The 12,314-nt window shown below is 39.9% G+C and overlaps 1 protein-coding gene across 1 annotated transcript in view; it reads left to right on the plus strand.

Moving 5' to 3' along the window:
- The window catches only part of ALS2 (alsin Rho guanine nucleotide exchange factor ALS2), a 187,198-nt gene that overhangs the window by 126,181 nt on the left and 48,703 nt on the right, over positions 1-12,314 (plus strand). The window contains 4 exon segments of the mRNA XM_030209038.1: positions 7,966-8,064; positions 9,373-9,537; positions 9,960-10,071; positions 11,094-11,171. Of these exon segments, the coding sequence (XP_030064898.1) occupies positions 7,966-8,064; positions 9,373-9,537; positions 9,960-10,071; positions 11,094-11,171 (454 nt within the window).

The raw sequence follows: 12,314 nt of genomic DNA on the forward strand, positions 1-12,314 counted from the left end.
CAACAACTCCTAGATCTTTTTCTTGGGTGCTGATCCCCAAGGTGGACCCTAGCATCAGGTAACTATGATTTGGATTATTCTTCCCAGTGTGCATCACTTTGCATTTGTCCACATAAAATTTCATCTGCCATTTGGATGCCCAGCCTTCCAATTTCCCTTTTGGGTAAAGGTGAAGTAGTTGCTATAGTGTGTCTGGAGTTTTAGAAGACATTTGTTGAAGTCTCTAATGAGAAGACCCTGAGGAAATAAGCCATGGGATACAAGGCAATATCTTATTGTGGCTTGATAAAAGAAAACAAATGGTCAGTTTTCTGAATGGAAAAGGGCAAATAGTGGAGTGCTTCAGGGATCTATACTGGGGACCAGTGCTTTTAAACATTCTTTCAAAAATCTGGAAAAAAAAATAATTGATGGGATCAAAGTTGCAAGTGGCACGCAGTTGTTCAAAGTTTAGATCACAAGCAGATTGTGAGGAACTGCAATAGAAACTTTCAAGACTGATGGGCTGGGTGTCTAATAGTCCCAGTGATGTATCCACTGGTGACCCTGGGCTCCACCCAACAGTGGCGTACCCTTACTGTGGATGGCAGTGATCCCCAATCCAACAGCTGAAGGCTCCCAGCATTTCCCCCCCCCCCACCACCACCACCATACACACACCTTTCGACAATCTGACATCTCCCACAGTCTTTCAACACCAACACCCCTTCCCTTCAGTTATACCTTTTAAAACTTCACTTCCAGAGTTAGCCAGCAACAAGCAGTGATTTAATACATGTTGCTTGCACCAGCCCCAGAGCCTTCCCCCTGATGTGATTCCACCTCTGCAGAAACAAAAAAATTGCGTCAAAGGGAAGGCTCTAAGGCTGGTGCAATCAGGGTGTGTGAATTGCTGTCTGAGACCTCTAGAAGTGAACAGATGCTTTAAAAGTTATACCAGGAGGGGGGGGGGGGGGGCAGGAGGGAAGAGAAATCTCGTGCCCACTCACTTTGAGTTCAGGAACACCCAAAAGTGGCCATCTGACTATGCCACTTAATTGTCCACGTTAATTTCATTTGCCACATGCAAAGTGATGTACATAGGGAAGGCTAATTCAACTGTGAGAGCACAATGGTGGGTTCTTTATTAGGCATCATCAGCCAGGAGAAAGATATTTTGTGTCATTGTGGAAAATATATTGAAATCCTCACTTTAGTATAACATGGTAATCAAAAAAGCAAATAAAATACTTGGTGGTATTAGGAAAGAAATGGAAGGTAAGAATATCCTAATGCCTCTGTATTAATTATGTTGCAATCATACATTGAGTATTGTGTGCTGTTCTTGTGGCTTCATATAAGAAAAGATAGTGAACTGAAAAAGGTTAAGAGAAAAATGAAAAAAGGAGAACATTTTATTTGACATGCAAGTTCACAAGTTCTGTTATGACGACATTTGTTTGGAAATTTTTGTAGTAAACCTCCTAGTAACCTTAATTGGGAAAGGTGGTATAAAAAATTGATAATTTAAAGCAAGACATTGTATCAGTAAATAATATTGTATTATTCATATTTAAAATGTCAAATAAAAGCTTTATCAAATAGCCATATTTAGCAGTCTGGAGACCAGAGCCCTGCTGTATCTTGGAACTTTCAGATCTGCACCAAGTGCTGTGGATGTGAAAGGCTACTGCAAAAAGAATGTGCTACCCTCTAGGTTACGGAACAACTGGTGTTTTTATGTTTGAAATAAATGTGTTCTTACATAACATTATTTAGCAAATATTTCCATGCAGTTTACGTAATTTAGTTTATTATAATTAATATGTTTTACTGCTACTTATACTTAAATCTGAACCCATGTACCTCGGGTTTATATTCATCATGATCTTCATCATCAATTTTATTTAGTCGATTCAAAAATGATCTAAACAATGAGTAGACAAGGACTAGAACAAAAGGTAAAAGTCACATTATAAATTAATACGCTGGATAAACACACTTGATTAAGGGGTCCTTTTGCAAAGATGCATTAGGCTCTACGTGCACCAAAATGAGACTACCGCCAGGTTACCACCACCACCCCCCCCCCCCCCAGCAGTAATTTCAGATTTGCCATGCACCCATAACACCTGGATGATTTATTTATTCCTCCTACAAGCGGCCTTTTCAGTTGGCATGGGCTGACCCGTCACCGCGCTTGTAGCGCATGAGCCTGTATCGCTAGATCAGTGGGTGGCGTTAAGGGCTCGGGCCGGTTCTAGGCACGCGCTGATTTCCGTTTTACTGCAAGCCCGTTTCCCATCCCATTTTTTAAAAAAAGCCCTTTTTTTGTAGACGCGGTAAAAACTGGCCTAGTGCTTACCCAAAACAAGCGCCTATTATTTATTTGTTACATTTGTACCCAGCGCTTTTCCACTCAGGGCAGGTTCAGTGCGGCTTACATAGTAATAGGGGTTCCAAGGTATTGCAGAGAGAATACAAGCTGTGGTATAACAGAATAATGAATGGAGATATCCAAATAGGTGGGATGTGAGTGGTCGGAGGAGAGAATAGTTTGGGGAATAGCATAGAGGGAGTTGATGGAGGATGTGGTCCTCCTGGCGGCCACTTTTTGCTGCAGCTTAGTAAAAGAACCCCTAAGAAAAGGGGGAAATGTAGAAAAGGAGTAAAACATGACAACTAGTGCAGGGTAAAATATAAAGCTCACTACTATGTCTCAGAATTAAACAAATTATCCAAAAACAACACCTCACTGCAAAAAAATCTCAGAGTAATAATATGTGTATTAATGTGCTCAGTCCGTACCCATTCCAACCATTATATCCCCAAAGGAATATGTGGCAGTGTCACAGATGGAACTATCATAGCACATTAGGTGTTCCGCCTCCTTAAATCATTTATGTACATACAACAGAGCCGTCCTTCGCTCCTGTAATGATGATCAATTCCGAATCGTTGAATTCAACCATATGTGCACATATATACTATGATCTATAATGAATTCAAATACCTATATACTCATTTGTACCCATATTCAACAACATTCAGTATACATAGCACTATATGTGTTGGATTACTCAAAATACAAATGACACAGGTATCTTAGCATTTAAACATAAGGAGATACAATACATCATGTGCTAGATAATACTGCATGTTACACCCCCCATACATATGCAGATAACAGAGTGATACATATAAATCTTAATGATTCAAAAAGCTTCATATGGATTTCACTTCCCTTGAGGATATGTCGTACTCGTGCTCAAATTCCACGCACTCCACTCATATTCCATTCAACCTATCCATTCTTACAATTTCAAATGATGGTTCCCTTTGACTCTGGCTGAGTTTCACGTTGCATCATCAGAAAGGGAATCTGCAATCAAAATCAACAGTAACTAAAAAAAACTAACACACACGCACTAGAACATACAGTTTACCTCGAGCTACTAAACACATACTTCAAAAATCCAACAATTTACAAAACATTCCACAAATACAATACCGGACACAAGACCCCGAGCGGGTCCCCACCGGAACTCCACCTTCTCACAGCTCAGAGCATGTGACGTCATTTTTCTCGCGCTCTTTAAATATCCGTATGAGCCCCACCCCTCAACTCCCATTGGTTGAGCAGTTAACAGCAGTAAACCTATCTACCAATCACACAAGCCCCTAGGACTCTCACTCCCTTGCCCCACCATATCCCTCTGAATATCCACTTACAGTGACACAGAGACCCATGGAGTCCCATGCCATCCCTCACAGGCTCACAGCCACTCAATCTCCCTATTCAACCCACGAGGTTGGACTCTCTCTCTCCTGGAGCCCCTCTCTGAACACGTGGACCATTATATCAAGCCCAGGGTTGAAGAAGCACAATCTTATGTGCGAGACACCACACATCTGCTTCAGATCTTAGCTGAGATCCATATTTCTTCTGAAAGGTCCATATTATTAGCCACCCTGGATGTGGTGGCGCTGTACACTAATATTCCTCAGGATGATGCCCTGAACATAATAGGGGAATATCTCTCACCGTTGTGTATCTCCTGGGTACAATTGCTGAAAAGTATGAATGAACTGGTCATTAAGAACAACTATTTCACGTTTGAAGATCAATACTTCCATCAAATTAAAAGGGTGGCCATGGGGGCTACGGTAGCCCTGTCTGTGGCTTGTCTATATATGACTAGCTTTGAAAATCGCTTTGTGTATTCTGCCCCTCAGATGAGCAAAGTACTATTGTGGAAGCGTTACATCGATGATATTTTGATCATCTGGGATGGATCAGCGGATGATCTGCAGCATTTTGTGACATACATCAATGGTGTGTGCTCATGTGAGCTTTACAGCCACGTGGAATCCTAAATGTATTAATTTCTTGGATGTTACCATCAGGTTTGAGGAAGGGAGATTGTTCACGTCCATATACAGGAAAGACACGAATTGTAACATGGTGTTGCACTATTCCAGCTTTCATCCTAAACATTTACGTGATGATGTTCCCTCAGGGCAATTTTTATGTTTGAAGCGCCTTTGTTCCTTCAAGGAGGACTTTAAAGAACAGGCTGGTGTCATGCACCAATGGGGGTATCTGGACATAGTAGTTTGGAATGCCTATAAGAGGGCTGCAGTGGCTCCTGTATCCTAAAACTCAGAATCTAAACCGTTGGTGTGTGTACTCCCTTTCTCTCAAATGTCCAACTATATTAGCCAGATGATCCATAAGTATTGGCATATTTTGAAGGTTCATGCCCCTTTCCAAGATCCACCGTATTTTGCATACAGGAGAGGGCGGAACTTAGGAAAGTTGTTCTCAAGTCCGAGAGGGGATCAAGATGCTCACCCTGGACACTATGTGTGGAGGGTGCATGAAGGGTATACGATTCAGCCTACACGGTGTTCTCGACAGTTTTACATGCGTAAAAGAACAAACTGTAACTCTATGGGTGTAATTTACTGTATTTGGTGTCCTTGTCAGCTGTTCTATATTGGACATACCACTCGTAAAATTAAAACTCGCATTGGCGAGCATATTAGTCACATTCGTACTTGTAAAGTGGAGGCACCCTTGTCGGCTCACTGGCAAGAATATCATCATGACATTAGTGACTTGAGATACACAGTTCTCCTACATATTGAATTGAGGAGAGGGGAGTCTTTGAGTAACATACTGATTCAGAAGGATCAGCGCTTTATTTTCTCTTGGGACACAGTCCAACCTCGTGGGTTGAATAGGGAGGTTGAATGGCTGTGAGCATGTGAGGGATAGCATGGGACTCCATGGGTCTCTGTAAGTGGATATTCAGAGTGATATGGTGGGGCAAGGGAGCGAGAGTCCTAGGGGCTTGTGTGATTGGTAGATAGGTTTACAGCTCAACCAATGGGAGTTGAGGGGTGGGGCTCATACGGATATTTAAAGAGCGCGGGTAAAATGACTTCACATGCTCAGCTGTGAGAAGGTGGAGTTCCGGTGGGGACCCGCTCGGGGTCTTGTGTCCGGTATTGTATTTGTGGAATGTTTTGTAAGTTGTTGGATTTTTGAAGTATGTGTTTAGTAGCTCGAGGTAAACTGTATGTTCTAGTGCGTGTGTGTTAGTTTTTTTTAGTTACTGTTGATTTTGATTGCAGATTCCCTTTCTGATGATGCATCGTGAAACTCAGCCAGAGTCAAAGGGAACCATCATTTGAAATTGTAAGAATGGATAGGTTGAATGGATTATGAGTGGAGTGCGTGGAATTTGAGCACGAGTATGACATATCCTCAAGGGAAGTGAAATCCATATGCAGCTTTTTGAATCATTAAGATTTATATGTATCACTCTGTTATCTGCATATGTATGGGGGGTGTAACATGCAGTATTATCTAGCACATGATGTATTTTATCTCCTTATGTTTAAATGCTAAGATACCTGTGTCATTTGTATTTTGAGTAATCCAACACATATAGTGCTATGTATACTGAATGTTGTTGAATATGGGTACAAATGAGTATATAGGTATTTGAATTCATTATAGATCATAGTATATATGTGCACATATGGTTGAACTCAACGATTCGGAATTGATCATCATTACAGGAGCGAAGGACGGCTCTGTTGTATGTACATACATGATTTAAGGAGGTGGAACACCTAATGTGCTATGATAGTTCCATCTGTGACACTGCCACATATTCCTTTGGGGATATAATGGTTGGAATGGGTACGGACTGAGCACATTAATACACATATTATTACTCTGTGAGATTTTTTTGCAGTGAGGTGTTTTTGGATAATTTGTTTAATTTTGAGACATAGTAGTGAGTAAAAGTTAGACTCAGTAAGTTATTGAGGTTCTTCCAGATACATACCATGTCTCCACACCACCAGTAGAGGCACCACCAGGTTTATGCAGTAGTGAATGCTTGAGTATAATAGGTCTTAAGTGCTATCTTTAAACTTGCTGTATGAAGCCGCAGAACATATGTATAGTAGTAAACTATTCCAGAACAAGAATGCTGTCCCAGATCTAGGTGTATGTGCATATGTGTAGGTACAACCATCAGATGATGTTGTGAAGGCTGCAAAGATCTTGTACATAAGGAATATGAGAACTATATAAAAATGGAGGAAGATCAGTATAGAAGGCCCTATGAGCCAAGATAAGAATTTGAATGATATCCTATAGCTTATTGGTAGCTAACGTTCTTTTTTTTTTTTTTTTTTTAGTCAACAGTGATGATACTTTGATAAAATATTGGGGAAAACCTTGAAAAAGAGAACTGCAATAATCAATCTGGCATAATCGGCTTTTTTCTATTTGTCACCCTCCCTTTGGAATGGCCTTCCAAAGGAGATCAGATTAGAGAAATCCTATCTCCATTTCCGAAAACTTTTGAAAACCTTTTTCTTTATAAGCTATGTAGAACAGAACTTAGCATAATGAGATAAGATCAAAAAGAAAAAAGGGGTAGCTTAACTGTATATTAGGTTTTTTTTTTAAATTTGTGCTGATTTTATTATGTAGTTTATTCTGGTTTGCTGTGCTTTCCTGTCATGAGTAGAATTCCTATGTTTATTTATTTGTATACACTAGTTGTTTTTATACATATGTAAACCATTCTGTTTTGCAGTAGCAATAAGATACGGTATATAAATTAACATAAATAAATAATACGAAAGAGTAAAGCAAAAGGCATAGAGCCTTCCTGTCAAAGGACAAATAATGCATATTTGATGTAGACCCAAAACAAGGATTTCTTAACTATCTCAGAGATTTGAAGGAAAAAGCTTAAATGACTGTCCAGGATCACCCCTAGTATTTTCAGAGACTCCCTCAAGGGGATTGTGTTACCAAGTAGGTGCAGGTACTGGAAGGGTGGGGGGAGGACATTTATCTACTGAGAAGATCACATATTCACATTTCAGAGGATTTAATTTCAGACCATTCACATCTAGCCAGGTAGCTGTCTTGTCGAAACGAGAGGACCCATCCATAGTAAAACTAGTGATAGGTGAGTTGGTTGGAGAAGCAGTTAGATATCATCTGCATATAAGAAAAAAATAAAACCCAGAGATTAAATAAGAAGCGCAGAGGATCTAGGAAAATATTAAATAAGAAGACCCAGAATATTCACTTTGGTGACACCACAGTGCAAAAGGAATCAGGTAGAAGTGGACCAATGAATCTGAAAAATTCTATCGGTCAAATAAGATTGGAGCCATTTGAAAGCAGTACTGGTACTGTGCAAATCATTAAATCGCTGGAGAAGAATAGAGTTGTTAACAAGATCAAAGGCTGCAGAAAGACCCAAAGAGATAAGAATGACATCCATTCCCCTAACAAAACTCAGTCTGATAAGGTCTGAAAGACAGAGCTAGCCCTTCAGCTGATGAAATGTGATGTTGTCACCTTTTTTTCTTCCTTGTATCTGTCTATTTCTCTTCTAATATGTGTGTAAACCTCTTGCTGCTATTTTGCCTCTGTGTTTACAGGTTTGGTGAATACAGAGTCCCAAACAAAGCCTTAAACAAAGATGATCATTACCTGGGACATTGGAAGGAGGGCAAAATGTGTGGGCAAGGCATCTATAGGTAATGCATTGTTTGTATGTTAGCATAAAGGGAAATCAGTGCAACTTGTCCACTTGTGAAAAAGCCAGAGGAACTGTTTTAAGCCTGAAACCCTTGAACATGACCCACAAAGAACACTGAGCTACTGTATTCCTCAACACTTAATTGTTTCAGTGCTAGAATTCAATCAGTTCTGTACTGGCTTTTGTAGTCTGTCTCCTTTATCAATTTGTTTCCTCTTTATTTATTCAATTTTCATATAAGCCTGGATCTTTCAGACTTCCTATCCTTTGTCATATCTGTGCCCATATGTTAGCATTTTCCAAGTTAGGCTGCCTTATGAAGGTGCTTTGCCCAATTAGTGTATTGTGGTATAATATTTTTTGATTTATATACTGCCTTTTATCCAAACAGGAACATAATGTACTTAATGCTGTTGGGATAGATGACCAAACTGTACAGTTTTGGTTTGTAATTGTGTAGTAGTACTATAATTGGCATAAGGTGACACATGTAGTCCACCTAGAAAAGTGTGTCGGGACATTTTTAACAAATCTTACTAATCATAAATGCAAATGACCAACATATAATTACTTAAGTGTTGCCTTACTGGGACAGACCAAAGGTCCATCAACCACAGCATCCTGTTTCCAGCAGTGGTCAATCCAGGTTACAAGTACCTGGCAAGATCACAAAACAGTACAATACATTTTATGCTACTTATCCTAGAAATAAGCAGTGGATTTAACCCAAGTCATCTTAATAATGGCTTATGGACTTTTAGGAAGCTATCCAAATGTTTTTTAAACCCCGCTAAGTGCTTTTACCACATTCTCTGGCAATGAATTCCAGAGTTTAATTACATGAGTGAAGAAATATTATCTCAGATTTGTTTTAAATTTACTACTTTGTAGCTTCATTGCATGTCCTCTAGTCCTAGTATTTTTGGAAAGAGTAAACAAGCGATTTATATCTACCTGTTCCCCTCCACTCATCATTTTATAGGCCTCTATCATATCTCCCCTCAGCCGTCTTTTCTCCAAACTGAAGAGCCCTAGCCACTTTAACCTTTTCTCAAAGGGAAGTCATCCCATCCCCTTTATTATTTTCGTTTCCCTTCTCTAACATAGTATTATGCATTTGTGATTCTGAATTACAAATAAAAGACCATACAATAATTAGCCAGAATTACAAATACTACAACAGTATGTTGGTCTTTTGTACACAGATATTTGTGCCAATTGGACAACAGATTCTGAAGGACAGAGTAAGTAATATCCTGTGAGAATATTTGCTGATGTGCTGTTTTGGTTTTCTCTTCATATGCAGCTATGCTAGTGGTGAGGTATATGAGGGCTGCTTTCAAGATAACATGCGCCATGGTCACGGCCTCCTGCGCAGTGGCAAGCTTACATCATCATCACCCAGCATGTTCATTGGTCAGTGGGTGATGGATAAGAAGACTGGCTATGGTGTCTTTGATGACATCACAAGGTAGGTGATTAATGTCTCTGATCTACGAGTTAATTTCTGTAGATTAGAGAGTAGTTGACTCTCCCTTGCAAAAGTTTTGAATGCCTCAATTCTCCATGTTGTGCTCAGAAGTCAATCTCAATTTGACTTCACAATCACTTGTACAGCAATGAGCTGTGATGTTACAGTGAGCACTATGACTTGAGATGTAGATCATCAGTAAGCTGATATTCCTGAGGCTTTTATAAGGTATTCCAACAGGGAGAAGGAGAATAATGTCATAGAACGTCTTCAGTGACTTATTGCTTTAGAACTAGAGAGAGTCCGCAACTATTGTGGAAGTAACCAGTGTCCAAGTTTATATGCTTTAGAACTAGAGAGAGTCCGCAACTATTGTGGAAGTAACTACTGTCCAAGTTTATATGTCTCTTGCTGTTACTTAGGGGAGAAAAGTATATGGGAACGTGGCTAGAGGACATGCGACAAGGGAATGGTGTAATAGTTACTCAGTTTGGACTGTACCACGAAGGAGCCTTCAGCGTCAACAAAATGATGGTAAAAGTCAGATATTGCACTGTTTTAATAATAATCTTACGGTATACATATTTATTTTCTCTCCTCTTAGTCCATTCCATTGCAAAATGTCCCATTGCACTGTGTGCCATACTTTGTTCATATAGCCACTTTTACCCTAAAATCATCTTCTAGTTTATCGAAGAAAAGGCTCACTCTCCCTTCCATGGCAAAAGGGATCTTTTTATTTTATAACTAGTAATTACTCTAGGTTTGCATTGTCCTCATTGTATCAAACAAAAAAGTCAATCCCAAAAATGTAATGACTCGACAACACACTCAAAACAAACAGTAGAAAATCTCAATTCTTCCAAAGTTTATAAATTTTTTAAAAATTTTTGGCTTTATAATTTTGTAAGGGATGACATGGGGAGTTCAGTATAGGCTGTACACACAGCCGAGCACTACAGTGAGTCAAACCGCCACAAAAGCGGCTCACATGAGAAACTCTATACATCATGGGACACTCTCCCAAACAAACAACCCCCAATTTTTCAATAAAGTGAATAAGTGCAAGTATAAAATGTAAACAGTACCTAAAATCACCTAATTAAGAGTTCTAATACTGTTCTGGTGTCATCCAAGATAACCTCAAGGAGGCACAAAACAAACTGATAATGAGTGAAGCAAACTTTTGGTTACTTCATTAACTCAAGTCCCGACTGCAAACTAAAAGAACAAACACAAGCCAGCTTATCTGGATTCTATTTCCCAGACGGCACTCATTCACTGTGGGTTCCCAAATATACAACAGAAATTTCCGTTTCAAAAAAATCTTCCTCAGGGACACCAGTGGTAACATGCTGATATATCCTCCATTTTATTCCTTTGGAAGAGTCGAGATTTTCTACTACTGTTTGTTTTGAGTGTGTCACCGAGTCATTACATTTTTGGGATTGACTTTTTTTGTTTGATTCATTGGGGGGGGGGGGGGGGGTTGTCTCTCCCTTGGGGGTTTTTATATTGTTACTGATTGTCCTCATTGTGACATATTTATTTATCAGGGCACAGGAACTTTGCTTTCTGAAGATGATACGATTTACGAAGGAGAGTTTTCAGACGACTGGACACTGAGTGGAAAGGTATGAAATACTGTACATCAAGTTTGTCAGATTTGGCAGTATTATTATTTTTAAAAAAAAAAGCTTTGTCATGTTTTTGTTCTCTTATTTTTGTCCTTTGAAAAAGTGAGAGCCATTTGTTTTTCACAGTCACCTGTCCTAAAATATCTCTGTCCCTGAGGCCACACTTTTTATCTTTGAGGGTAATTTTGTATTAGGACATGTAGGTTGGAAAGGCTTGTAGGTATATATGTTGTACCTGTATGCCTTTTGTAACATAGACTACCAGAAAGATCCCACACACTTATACTGGCTCCAAGTCTGGAGTAAGTTTGTACATACATGTGCTAGTAAGGATCAGTGCACATTCTCCTATGTTATAAAATGCACACAAGTAGCAATCATACCCTCCAATGCATCCATTCTCGACAGCAGGAACACCCTGGATAGTAACATAGTAAATGACGGCAGATAAAGACCTGTACGGTCCATCCAGTCTGCCCAACAAGATAAACTCATTTTACATGGTATGTGATACTTTTTTTTTTTTTTTTTTTAATAACCTATATTTAAATCTTTTTTATTAAGAACAACAACAGTTAAACATGTTATACACTGAGAGATATTCAACCAAGTAACAATATGCTAGTTCAAATCAGCTTGTGAACATTTTCTTTATTTCCCCCCCCCCCTCCCTCCCCCCGTCCCCCTCCCATCCACTCGTCCCCCCCCCCTTCCCCCCCTTCCCTTCCCGCTATGTTCAAGCCAGTTTCAAACAGTGCTACCATCCATAGGGCATTCGTTCAAGACATTGGGATTAAGAACATTCTTCCTCCTGAGGCAGTAGCTTATATGCACGACCTACTGCCCAGGGCTTTGTTTCTCATAGCCCTTCATCTACCATCTCCATCTTTACCACGAATCATACAGCTTTATTGTTCATATCAATATCCTTAGCAGACTAAAGCCATTCCCATATGGTCAAATGTCGGCGGTGCATGTCTCAGCATCGTCCCCCCTCCTCTTCCCTCCCCCCCCCTCCCTCTCCCCCCCCCCCCCCCCCCCCCCCCCCCCCCCAGTACTTCTCCCTACTCATCATTCTCTCTTGCTCCACATTCATTCCCATTCATTCCAACTCATTCAATACCTGACTTCTAACTCTGG

The sequence above is a fragment of the Microcaecilia unicolor genome, chromosome 7 (genome assembly GCF_901765095.1).
Source record: "Microcaecilia unicolor chromosome 7, aMicUni1.1, whole genome shotgun sequence".
NCBI classification, from domain to species: Eukaryota; Metazoa; Chordata; class Amphibia; order Gymnophiona; family Siphonopidae; genus Microcaecilia; species Microcaecilia unicolor.